The sequence below is a fragment of the Myotis lucifugus genome, unplaced genomic scaffold (assembly GCF_000147115.1).
Source record: "Myotis lucifugus unplaced genomic scaffold, Myoluc2.0 scaffold_0, whole genome shotgun sequence".
Taxonomy (NCBI): Eukaryota; Metazoa; Chordata; class Mammalia; order Chiroptera; family Vespertilionidae; genus Myotis; species Myotis lucifugus.
The window spans coordinates 34303299-34316895 of NW_005871048.1; the positions used below are offsets into that span (position 1 = coordinate 34303299).

The window sequence follows — 13597 nt, forward strand, 5'->3', positions numbered from 1 at the left end:
CTTCAAATGTTTCTATGGCTTCCAAGTTATCTAAGGACTAAAATCCTTTTCAAAAATGAACTTCAAGTTTCACAGTCTGTGGATAGATAAGTGGAGCATTACAAAAAAAGCCTCGGTCGTCTAGGTTAACTTCCAGTCCAAATTCCCACTCTCCACCCTCCTAGGTAACTAACTTCTCTTACAAGTCTGGCATGCATCCTTCCAGACCATTTTTTTTTAACCTACATTATATATGGACTATAGAAAACGTGTGGTATTGGTGTATTTTTGATATAAAATAGTATTGATTGCACCGTTTACATCGGTTTTTTTTCTGTTTTAACTGTTTATGAGCACTGCCTATTTTGATACATGGGATTGAATTAACTCCCCTTAATTGCAATACAGAATCACATTTTATTTAGCCAGCTCCCTATTAATAAGCAGGAAAAGCCTGGACATTCTGTCTCTGAACCTATTGAAGGAAGGGGCTGAGGAGACCACATCCCATTCTGCTGCTGGTGTCAGGGGAAAGGAATCTTCTCTAAGGATGGAGTAGGTGGCAATTCCCAATGAGGAAAGCAGGTCCAGTCCCTGGCGCCTGAAGAAAGGAGACCCTTTCCCTGGGCTCAGTGCCAACCCACATATACAGACCCTCCACAAAGACAGTACTACCAAGCACCAGGCACCACGCTAAACCCTGAAGGTCTGGCATACACATGTAAATAACAGTGCACCAAAGGCAGTAGATAATCTAGACTGTGACTTCCCATTAACATATCAGGGCATGCTTTGTTAAATTTCTCTCACTGTTATGATCAACAGTGATTTCTGGGTACTATTTTAAAAGCTTCAAAATAATCCAAGAAGTCATAGGCTTTATTCTCATGTAAAGTTAATGAATTAAGGAATAAATGAATACACGTGAGTTCCCGTTTTTTAAAAATAATTTACAAAATGGGACTTGGTGATCTCTAAAATTACTTTCAGCTCTAAGAATACAGGATACCTGCAACAGGGCTATATTACCACTAGGTGTCGCTATTGACAGCACAAAAGTTGAATAGAAAGCAAGGGCTTTACATTACTGCTTGAAAGAACACTACCAAATATAAGAACAAAAATGTGAAAGCACTTTTACAGACACGCCCTGTAAAAATCCAGGGGAGCAGCTGCGGGGACCTATGTACATATTAAAGTAGCCCAGTGCCATGTGCACAATAATAAAGTAGTTCATATATCCTTCTAGAACAATCTTCAGCAAGCTACTGGTCAGCAATATAAGGAAGTCAGGGGGGCTTAGAACTGGAAGGGAGCCTATTTATTAGTTTTCAAATATCCGATTTTTTCTGGAGTTAGAAATACAATTTCATCACAACCTAGCACGTACACACACACACATGATGTAGTTGAAATCAAAGCTTCTCAAAATAATAATAACCTTATTTGTGCAATGCACTTTTTCCTATGTATTTGTGAAATAATAGAAAATACATATATTGGTCTCTGCCCCCAGTTCCTGACACAGAGCTCCTAAACCCCTTGGAAAGTCCTGGGTGGAAGGAGTGACATTTGTTGTAATGAGGCAACTCTTGGTGGGCTCCTGAATAGCTTCAAGATGGGGGGAGGTCACCAGAAAGACCAAGCTCTGATTAGAAGAGGGGAACTTTCAGCCCATCTGCCATCATTTGGGAAGGGGACCTGGAATAGCAGTGGAGTAAATGATCAGTCATGCCCAATGTGCAGAAGCCTCCATAAAATCCCCAAAGCACAGGGTTCAGGGAGCTTCCAGGATGGTAAGCACACCTACACACCGGGAGGGCGATGCACCCCAGCTCCATGGGGACAGAGGCTCCTGCATGTGGGGCCCTCTGGACCTTGCCCTATATACCTTTTCATCTTCCTATTTTTCATATTCTTTATTATATAATAAACTGGTAAATATAAGTGTTTCCCTGAGTACTATGAGCCATTCTAGTAAATTATTGTACCCAAAGAGGTGGTCATGGGAACCCCAATTTAAGGCTGATTGGTTAAAAATACAGGTGACAACCTGGGACTTGAGACTGGAGTCTTAGATGGGGGCAGTCTTGTGGGATTGAAATCTTGACCTACAAGATCTGACACTGACTCCAGACAGGTAGTATCGGAACTGACAGAACTGGTGTGTTGTAGGACACCTAGGGGTGTTACAGCATTGTTTGATGTGTGGCAAACCCACATATCTGGTATCAGAAGTGCTGTGAGCATGGTAGTATTGTGAGAGTAAAGGAAACACACAGAATGTTCTTCCCAGACATACTCTATTTCACACACACACAAAAATACTGGTCATAAACCAATAAATTGATTTCACTTCATCTAATGCACTTCCTTCCATTAAGAACCAGCGGCTCAGAGAGTGCAGTGACTTGCCCCAGGTGAAACAGTAAGCCAGGATTTAGGCCTTTCAGGACACTGGCAGGTTCTGTTGTGGAAGGCTCCAGGCAAAACTGAAAAGCGTCCCTGGCATACTCCCAGCCCTTTCTGCACTCCTGTACCTTCTAAAGCCAATGGGCTAGTACCTGCTGGTGAGAAAACTGACTCAAGTGTATTATGCTTAGTTATATGAAATAGTCATTTGAAAAATACAGGTTCGTTCTAAAATGCAGATGTGATCCCTTTAACTCCTTTACTTGAATATTCCCTCAGTGGCTCTTTGTGGTTTTCAGGCCAAATATAAATGATCAGTGTGGCAATAAAGGCTCCTCCAGACCTGGCCCCAGTCCCACTAGCCAGCCTCTCTTCACCTCTTCCCCATCTGCACCTTCAAGAGCTCTCCTCCGTTTCTGCTGTGGCTCCACTCACATTCCTCTGCAAATGTTCCCTCGTGCTTGCTTTTCATGCCCTGCCACAGGCTGCATCTTACTGTCCCTGAGTCTTCCCCTGGTCTTCTCCACTGGACTGTGACTTTCTGTTTGCCATCCCTGGCACCTAGCTTGCCATCCCTGGCACCTAGCCTAGGGCTCAGTACATAAGAGGAACCCAGTAAGTATCTGCTGAAGTGAATGTTTGCATATTCTTATTTTCAAATTTTAATCCTAAAAAAACCCAACTCATTGGAATATCAGCTCCCTGATTTATATAAAGAGCTGGTTTTGACATCTTGAGAGTATGAATAAAAACTATATCAATCTTGGGAGAAATGGAGGTGAAAATCCAGTTTTGAAATCTTTTTACCTTTATTTTACTACATTTTCATTGAAGGGGTGGTTAGTCTTGTGCTTTTAACCTCCAGCTTGTAGGCTAGTTCCCGATGATCAACACAGCCTCTGGTCCTTCCACTGGTCGCTCAATGAACTGGCCCACCCGCTCGAATCCCCAGACCCAACCTTCTATGGACCACTAATCAGGGCAAACAGCAACTCTTCCCTACATGCCACCTAAGAAAATGCCCCAAAAGTGGGTCATCACCTTACATCACTTATTACCCATAATTAAGAAAGGAGAGAAATCAGAGTGAAAGGGAGACAATTAAATGCTAATAAGACTTTGTACAGTGAGTAATGCCTGGAGCGCTCTCCCAGCGGGTGGTGGTGATGGCTCTGTGAAGACTGAACCTTAGAGGCTAGGTTGAGAATTGGTAGAGGGATAGGGAAGGAAGCATTTCCAGGTGGGAACAGCATGCACAAGGGTCAGGTAAGGGTGTGGGCAGAGGAGAACAGCCTGATCTGGAGCCCGTTTTCGTTGGGGAGGAGTCAGGCATGAAATGAGGTGGGAAGGAGGAGGTGTGCTGGGTCCCCACGGGAGCAGGGGCCAATGATCCGCGGTCCCCCTAACTCCATATGGCACTGTTGGTTATAAAGCACTTCTAGACTGACTTACTGTTTTGATCTCTGTGCCCTTGTTAGGTGAGTGGGATAGACACTGTAGGCTTTTTTTTTGATAGAAATGGTGAAAGACTACAGGAGATTAAGAAAATTGGCCTAAGTCACACAGAGAGCAGCTAACCAGACTCACGGATTTCTCTGTTTCACAGACCCAAGAATTGGAGTGGGCCTCACCAGCCACATAGTTAAACTGAGGACCAAAGAGGTGAAACAACTTCTCCAAGGTCACACAACAACAGAGATTAGGAGGCTGGCTGGTAGCAGCTTTAACCAGCCTGATTTCTGACTGAAGGGGCTTTGCCTTATATTAGCTGGAGAGGAATCCCAGAGGGAAAATCCTCATCTTCCAGAGAAAGAACTGTTACTTTGACAAAATGAATTTCTTTCCAATGTTTTATAACTGTTGGGATGACAGTCTGCTATATAACTGCATTTTTAAAAATGAAAATTTTCATCAACCAAAAATTAAAAAAAATTTTTTAAGTGAAAAACAGTCTGAAGGAAACAGAGCTGCGGAGGAGAGGGATCCATCTGGGGAGGGAGGTCTCCATCACCTCCCCGAGCGCTTCAGAACTTTTCCCTCCACTCATGAATTTTCAGGTCTCCATTAATCAGAGAGAAAAAAAATTTTTTTTAAACTTAAACAAAACCTACACACTGGCCCCAAATTGATAGACTACTATCATCTCAGAAACTGTTAGCAAAATATATTTCTAGGCAAGTACATAATCTAGATGATGCATTAATTTTTTTTTGCCCCCCAGAATGACCTGCTTTGAGAAATGGCTTGCTGAGAAATCTGTGTTTCCATTAGGGAGAGTGGGGGGGAAATCCCTTGCAAAAGTTGAAAAGATGTTAAGTGGTAAATACCAAAATGCCCAGCAAGCATGTAAGCAGGCTCTCACCCCAGCATGAATATGTGCAGATCAGCATTTTAAAATTTACTTTTAGCTTTCCTAGCAGTTCGAATTAACCCTTTCTCTACTCCCACTCCCTCTGTGAGAGTTCAGCCCTTAACCTACAGACTGCAGGAACTGTCACAGTTCTCTTCCATTCACCCCACACCCTAACCGCTCACCCCAGGGGGCCTCCTTGTGAACAACTGCCTCCTGGCCTTCCTTACTACCGGAAAGTCTCTCGGGGCAATGCCCAGACACATGCTAGCAAGTCAATCCAACTTGCTGGAGCTATACACAGAATCAGAGGCGGCTTTCTAGGAGACCAAAACAGTACAGATAAATGCCACACATCCACACCAGCGGTTCCCCAAAGTCTGTGCATCAGAATCGCCCAGAGAGGCTGTTTCAGATGGTGGCAGCCAGCATTTGTACTTGTAAACAGCCTCGGTGATTCTAAAGTGCATCCCTCAGCAACAGACACTAAACTAGTTGCTCTAAAGAGCCAATTACACTTTTCTCTTAGTTACAAAACAAGCAACTCCCAACCAAAAATTCTTCCAGATGAGGTTCATCTTAATACCTTACTGGCTAGTAAACTTACTGACAGACTGGGTGAATAACAATCAAATATAAGAAAGGTGAATATAATATAATAAACAATAAATATTTGTATAATGCTTTACAATATTGAGCTCACGTGGCTCTCACACAACCCTATTGAGGTAGCTTGTTATTCTCATACTAAAGGTGAAGAAAACAAGTCTCAGACATGAAAGAATGACTTGAAAATGCCTGAATGATGTCAGCATTTCTATTATTGAGTTGGATTCATTTTTTGCTATTTATATTGATTTTTGTCTTTGGGTGTTTCTTTTAAATATATGGTATATCAGTTGCTGCAGACATTTGCTTCCAAGGGAAAAAAATAATCCATGTCAAAATCTTGGTGAGCTGAAAACTCATGGCATTGGTCCCATTAAAACCAGGGTCAGCCATAAACTTCCAGCATTCTTCATGCTGCAATTTCTAAGCTCTTCGGCTCAACAGAAGAATCTGAAGAACAAGAACAAAACAAAAGCCAAGAGAATAAAAGAAGGTTAGCTGAACAGTAAAGACTTATTTCAAGAATATCAATTCTAAAATAAAACCACTCAGTCTTTTGTTGTATGAGTGTCACTTATAGTGTAGTAAAATGCTTCCTAAATGATTGGGTGCTAGTTGGTTGGAAAGTTTTAAGAAACAAGTCAGTGATCATCCTATGAAATATGAAAGTAAACTCATATATGGTGGGACCAGTAGGGACAACGTATCTACATGCAACAGGGACACCAGGGTCTTTGTAACAGCAAACACTCAGTCCAGGCTTTGCTTTTTACCTTGCCAGTCGACATTTCATTCATTCTGAGAGGCTGCTCTGGCATAACTCAGAGGTAGATTCAGCCCAACAACTGGCCCAACGATGCTCAGCCAAGACGTGATGTAGTTGACATTCCTGGGAAACAAGTGAAAACACAGGCAAGTCCATGTACCTCCATTGTAGTTTGGACGAATGATAGAAAATCAGTTATTGAAAATAAAAGAAACAAGGCTTTCTTCAAAGATGCATTCCCACCACTTGAAACCCCAGCATTTCCAAAGCCTGCCCCATTGCTTGACAAGGACTCAAGCTCCAAAAATAGTGTAAGGATCCCTCACTAAGAAAGTTGAAGGCACTGGGACTCCAGAGTCCCCTTGATGATTCCAATTTTACACCTAAAATTTATAGCATTTGCTAAGGTAGTAGAGTGCAGTGATGAAGAGCATGGCTCTAAGGCAAAATGCCTGGTTTTTCAATTTTCAAATCCCAGCTCCACCACTTAACTAGCTTTCTGACCTTGGCCAAATCATTTAACCCTTCTATGCTTTAGCTTCTTCCTCTGCAAACTGCATAAAATAATAGAACTTGGCTCATAGGGGCGTTATAAAAATCCAATGCATTAATATATCTGGAATAGAATAGTGCCTAGCACACAGTAAAAATCAATAAATGTTAGCCATTATTATTATTACAAAGAATATTTCTTTTTTAGCTTAGCTTCCAGAGTCACATAAAAAGATTTACACTTTTAAAATAAGAGTTAACGCCAATGTATCTTGATGGTGTTTCTTACCTATTGATTTTTCGAGAATTCTTTAATACGGGAGTCATAAATTCATTCGTCTTGCAGGGATGGAGTACAAAAAAGGGTTGCCCAAGTATGGGATGCTCCTGTAAGAATGAGAGTGGGTCCAGGATGGCCAGTGTGAGTTACTTTGAAAAAGTTAAAATACATGATCTGGTTTACTCCTTTAAAATAAAAGGTTTGTTTTACATTCCAGGCTGTGAATATCAACCAAAGGCAAATAAAAAATTTGAAATATGTTTAATTCATAAAAAGCTGCTAGCACAGAGAGAGAGCCTGCAGCCTTCTGGCCTAGAAATACCTCCATATCCCCTTCCACCTCCACCCACTGTATCAACAGTAAGTTTTACCAGAAAGGAGCTGGCCATAAGAACCAGTGGCTGTGCTGCCAGCAGGGCTGACCCGATTTACAACAGACAGCAAACACTACTGCCCAGTGACACCGGCAATATAAATAGCAAAAATGGTACTAAATGAAAAGAAAATTAAACCCACAGCTCTGCTAGCCAGATGTTGTGATCCCAGTTGAGGCAAGCAGCAGACCAGCCAGAAATTTAATGGGGAGATTCTGAAGAGGAGACAGTTCGTAGAAGGACAAGGCAAGTTCTCTAGACATCCCTGGCTGGTGGGTAACTACACACATGTGCAGGGGAGATAAGAGAAGGCCTGATGGAAAGTAAAAGCTGACACGAACTTGAACATTAACTGAAATCTGAGCATGCTCCCAACTCCCACACACATCCATCGGCAAAGGATAGAAGACTTACAGGCTACAGGTACCTGGGCACAGTCTGTCCAATCCCTGGCTAACCAGCAAGCTATATTGACATAGCTGGGTGACCCCAAGGAAGCCAGGAAATAAGAATAAAAAATAAAATAGCAAAAACATCAATGACTACAGTTACAGAGAGGCAAGTTCTGCAGATAAATCCTAGAAAAGTTACTAAAACAAACAAAAACAATAACAACAAAAACTAAAATACAACCTTCAGGGGAAAACATTGGAATCCAGAATTGCTACAGTATAATATCTAAAATGTCTAGCTTTCAATGAAATTTGAGACATGCAAAGAAACAGAGAAGTGTGAAGCATACCAAAGAAAAAATCCATTAATAAAATTGGTAGGTATAAAATAGTCAGAGGGAAGTAAGTAAAGCATAGGAAATAAGTCAATAATATTGTGATAACTATGTGTAGTGCCAGTTGGGCTCCTGGAAATATCAATGGGAACACTATGTAAAGTATATAATTGTCTAACCACTAACCTGTATACCAAAACCAATACATAAAATAATAATAATAATAATAATAATAATAATAATAACTCTGAGTGGGCTCAGATATTGCATTTACAAAGAATTCAAAACAGCTACTATAACTATGTTTGAAAAACTAAAGAAACTGTTTAAAGAGTTAAAAGGTAAAAATTATGACAATGACAATCAATTAATGAATACAAACTATGAAAAGAACCAAATGAAAAATCTAGATTTGAAAAGTACAACACAGAAATAAAAAAATTCACTAGATAGGTTCAATAGTAGATATTAGATGGCAGTAAAAAGACTCAGTGAATTTGAAGACATATTAATATAAATTATTCAATCAGAATGGAAGAAAAAATAAAAATAAAAAATGAACAGCGTCCCTTGGACAATACCAATCATACCAGCATACATGTAATAGGAGTCTGGGACAAGAGGAGAGACAGAAAGGAGCAGGCAAAATATTTGAAAAAAATACTAACTTAAAACTTCTAAACTTTGATTAAAAAATTTAATCTACAGATATAAGAAGTGCAACAAACCCTAAGTAGAAACATAAAGAAAGCCACAGGTAAATACATTATAGTCTAAAGGCTGAAAGCCAAAGATAGAAGAAAAATCTTAAAAGCACCAAGAGGGAAAGGACTCACCACATAAAGAGAAATAACAGTGCAATAATGACTAGCTTCTCATCAGTTCAGAGGGCAACAGAAGGGCCTATTCAAAGTCCGAGTGAAAAAACAAACAAAAAACCTAGAGATGTCAACCAAAAATTCTTTATCCAGCAAAACCATCCCTCAAAAAATAAAGGTAATTTAAATACTTGCCCAGGGAAACAGACTGAGAATTCGTTGCTATTAGAGCTCCCTTATAAGATATACTAGAGGAAGTCCTTCAGGCAACAATACCAAAGGGTAACTCAAATTCACAGGAAAAAAATAAAAAGCATCATAATTGGTAAATACAGAAAATTAAGTAATTTTTCTTCTCTTATTTACTTAAATAGACATAAGATTATATAAACAAAAATTACAATACTGTAGTGTTGGGTTTATAATATATATATATTATATATATATATTTATTATATATATATATATATATATATAGTACTAGAGGCCCGGTGCACAAAAATTTGTGCACTTGGGTGGGTCCCTCAGCCTGGCCTGTGCCCTCTTCCAGTCTGGGACACCTCGGGGGATGACCACCTGCTGGCTTTGGCCTGCTCCCTGGGGGATTGGGCCTAAGCTGGCAGTCAGACATCCCTCTGGCAGCCCGGGAGCCCTCGGGGGATGTCCACTTGCCAGCAGGGAGCAGGCCTAAGCTGCAGTCGGACATCCTTAGCGCTGCTGAGGAGGCGGGAGAGGCTCCCACCACCACTGCTGTACTGGCAGCCGTCAGCCTGGCTTGTGGCTGAGCAGAGCTCCCCCATGGGAGTGCACTGACCACCAGGGGGCATCTCCTGCATTGAGCGTCTGCCCCCTGGTGGTCAGTGTGTGTCATAGTGACCAGTCATTCCCAGTCGTTCTGCTGTTAGGGTCAATTTGCATATTACCCTTTCATTATATAGGATAGAGGCCTGGTGCATGGGTGGGGGCCGGCTGGTTTGCCCTGAAGGGTGTCCCGGATCAGAGTGGGGGTCCCGCTGGGGTGCCTGGCCAGCCTGAGTGAGGGGCTGAGGGCCATTTTCAGACTGGCCACACCCCCTTCAGGGAGGGGGTGTCCTGCTGGGGTGCCTGGCCATCCTGGGTGAGTGGCTGATGGCTGTTTGCATGCTGGCCACAGCCCCTTCAGGGTGGGGGTCCCCCCTAGGGTGCTTGGCCAGCCTGGTTGAGGGGCTGATGGCTGTTTGCAGGCTGGCCACAACCCCTTCAGGGTGGGGGTCCCCGCTGGGGTGCCTGGCCAGCCTGGGTGAGGGGCTGATGGCTGTTTGCAGGCTGGCCACAGCTCCTTCAGGGTGGGGGCCCCCTCTGGGGTGCCTGGCCATCCTGGGTGAGTGGCTGATGGCTGTTTGCAGACTGGCCAAGCCCCCCAGTGGGGACCCTAACCCCATGAGGGTGTGGCCATCCTGGGTGAGGGGCTGACGGCTGTTTGCAGGCTGGCCAAGCCCCCCAGCCACCCAAGCTCCCAGTGGAGGCTGGCTGGAAGCAGGTATCTGGGATTTATTTATCTTCTATAATTGAAACTTTGTTGCCTTGAGCGGAGCCAACAGCCGGCCAGGGCAGGCGGGAAGCTTGGCTTCCTCCATCGCCAGGGCAACCAAGCCTCCTGCTTGCTCCAGCTCCGTGGCTGCCAGCCGCCATCTTGGTTGGGTTATTTTGCATATAGTCGCTCTGATTGGCTGGTGGGTGTGGCTTGTGAGTGTAGCGAAGTTATGGTCAATTTGCATGTTTCTCTTTTATTAGATAAGATACATGACAGTAATAGCACAAAGGACGGAGTGATGGAAATATATTGAACAGAGTTGCTATATTTTAGCTAATTTAAGTCAGTATTAACTTGTGTTCCTATTGTTAGAATCTTAGTAAGGATGTTGTTTTAATGAATTGGAACCCAAAAGCTCCTTCTTGTTGTTAAATAAACCCTTTAAGTATGTTGTTAATCATGACCACTTTTCTAGCAATATGTCAAAAGCATCCATAATTAATGGCATGGTTAAACTGTATACAGTCAACATTCAATGCTTTCTCAAGTGTATCAGCTTTTCTTAGTTGTGGCAAATTAACCAAATCATGAACTAGTCAGTATTCAAATACAGCTAGAAGGTGATTTTTTAAAATACTCAAAAGAAATCCTGTTTCCAAATGTGTAAGATTACTAAACATAGGCCTTGAATTATTAAGAATATAATAATGGTTACATAATGAAGAAAATATAACATTTTCCTGGTGTGATTAGAATTCATATATTCCCTCATTCATCCATTTATCAAATATTAAGTCTTCTTGTCTTGTAATGATATAAAGATTTAACCCTAACTAAAGACAAAGGATATGTAATTTTAAAATGTGCTTACTGGTATGGGTATCTTATTGCTGCAGCAGTGACAGAATTAGCTTTGCAACCTGAGCCAATACTATTTTTTCAGTCACTTTCAATCAGCTGATCCTGCAAGCCAAACAATTTGTATTCAAAGTAAGATAGATAATTTTAAAATAATTTGGAGCATCTGATCAGTGTAGACAATCAATCTGGATAATATTCTCCAAAAGCCACTTTTCTGCCATGGAGATTTATTAAGTCTTATGCTATCAGGCAAGATTATCTGTATTTTCTACTTTCTCCCTCAAACAGCCAGAATCAGAGATGAAAGCTGTCTTTAGTTGGTTTAGGAATTATGTGCTGGAGTTAAAAAAAAAAAAAACCCAACCTACAATCCTACACCTTATTTATTTAACATACCATTTTCAGAAATGGAAGAACATCAAAACTGTCAGGATCTTTTTAGTGACATTTCTTAGATCAATTCGGAAGGTAAATTTGTGTGAAAGTGCTACCATCTGCTGTCAGTACTAATGAACTGATGCAAATCTGCGCTGAGAAAAATGTCAGTGTGGAAATACATGCAGCCAATGAACTGTGTTAGGCTTACAACTCAATAAACACTTCTACTGGAACAAAGTTCTGCTAAATGGTTTTCCGTGAAAATAGAAATGATGGGTCAGATTTCTATCTCTAACTCCAGAGAAGTTATATAGACACATTCTCTTATGAAATTTAATTTAGCAATGGTTAAATGTCTCATAAAATAAGTCTGACATGAATTTTGGGAATTGGTTTCAGAACTATTAGATATGACTATCACAAGGAAATGATAATACTGCACCTTCATTCTTACATCTATTAAATATGAGTTACTTGGTTCGTATCTTAATATTCTCGGCTCTCCAGGAGGGCACAAATATAATTTCATGTACTAAGCTTTCATCCAGTTTCACATTCCAAACTGATCAAATTTGCTTTCCACTCTGGGCACATTCCTTAGCTATAGGGAGGGTCTCTCCCTCAAGCAGGGAAAGGAAAATGGCTGTTGAGCACCTACAGTACGAGGCACTGTGCTAAGTACTTTGTACGAGGTCACCTATCTAAATAATTCTTTGATGAAGGCTTTATTATTGCCACTTTGGAGAACAGGTTCAAAGAGATTATGCTTCAAGTTATCCCTGTAGTGAGGAGCAAAGCAAGTCCACACCCTTACATTGCACCTCCTCACCCCACTGACCAGAGTTGGTGTCAAGGATATTCCCTCTAGGATAATCCTCTCTAGTCCACCTCTTCAAAAATCTATTTTTTACTTAAAAATAATGCATTTTCATAAAATTAAAAGAGCAATCCATATAGAGAGTTCAGCAAATACAAAAAAAAAAAAAGTAAAAGCAGGATAACTTAAATAACTGCCCAACTCAGATGTAAGCATTCATTGGTGAATTTCCTTTCAGACTTTTTATACACACACATTTGTAGTTTTCTGTTTCTTTTTATTCACTCAACACTAAAGCTTCCTAAAGAATGAAGCTTTAGTGCGAACAGATATTTATCAAGTACCTAGTATGTGCCACTCCCTGCCATGTGCTTGTTGTTGATCTTCCCTAAGTATCTTTGTCTTCTGTTTTACTGATTTCTGTACTTATTTTTATTAGTCCCTTCCATATATTTTATTTGGATTTATCTTGTTGTTCTTAATTTTTAAATATTCCATGGGTGCTTACAAGAATATGCATAAAATATGTAATATTCAGTTGTTGGCTATAATGCTGTCCATGTGTTACTAGATCAAGTAAGGTAACTGTGTTATCCACATCTTCTCTATCCTTATCAGCTTGATTTACCAATTTCTAAGAGAAGTTGATTTGTCCATTTTTGCTTGTAGTTTGTAAAATTTTGCTTTATAGGTCCTGAAGCTTTTATCTAACCTCATAGAACTATATCTTCCTAGAGAATGAAGCTTTAGTATGAAATAATCACACATCTCTGATTAGACTTCCTGCCAACAAAGGACTTTTATCTGATATTAGTATAGCCACACCCGTTTCTATTTACCTTATACATTTCAAACACTATTTACCTTTCAATATTTCCATGTCTTTGTGTTTGAGGTATTTCATGTAAAAAGAACATAGTTGGATTTTATTAAAGAAATCCACCTTTATAATCTGTCTCTTAAATGAAGTGTTTAGTTCATTTACAGGCTCTGTGATCTGATTTCATTTCTCCCATCTTATTTTAGACTTTTTACTCATTCTACTTTTAATGTTTCTTCTTTTGGTTTCTTTTTTTCCTCTGTTGCTTTCTTTTGGATTGATTGAGTGTAGGCTCTGTTTTTTTTCCCCCTGATTGCTTTTTCTCTTTAATTAATTTGAAAAGTACATATTATATTTCTAAACTTGTAGTAGTTATACCACAAATTTTAAGTAAATGTTTC

The 13597-nt window shown here is 40.5% G+C and overlaps 1 protein-coding gene across 3 annotated transcripts in view; it reads right to left on the reverse strand.

Annotated features, from left to right (window-relative positions):
• Window positions 1–5544: 5544 nt before the first annotated feature.
• ATG10 (autophagy related 10) overlaps window positions 5545–13597 on the reverse strand; it is a 182258-nt gene continuing 174205 nt past the window's right edge. For 2 of the 3 annotated variants that reach the window (XM_023750229.1, XM_023750212.1), the window contains 3 exons: window positions 6898–6995; window positions 6124–6239; window positions 5545–5800 (listed from right to left, as the gene is read on the reverse strand). In XM_023750229.1, the coding sequence (XP_023605997.1) occupies window positions 6140–6239; window positions 6898–6995 (198 nt within the window). In that variant the 3' untranslated portion in view covers window positions 5545–5800; window positions 6124–6139. Of the gene's footprint in view, window positions 5801–6123; window positions 6277–6897; window positions 6996–13597 lie in introns of all 3 variants that reach the window. The other variant, XM_023750204.1, reaches the window with a different exon arrangement.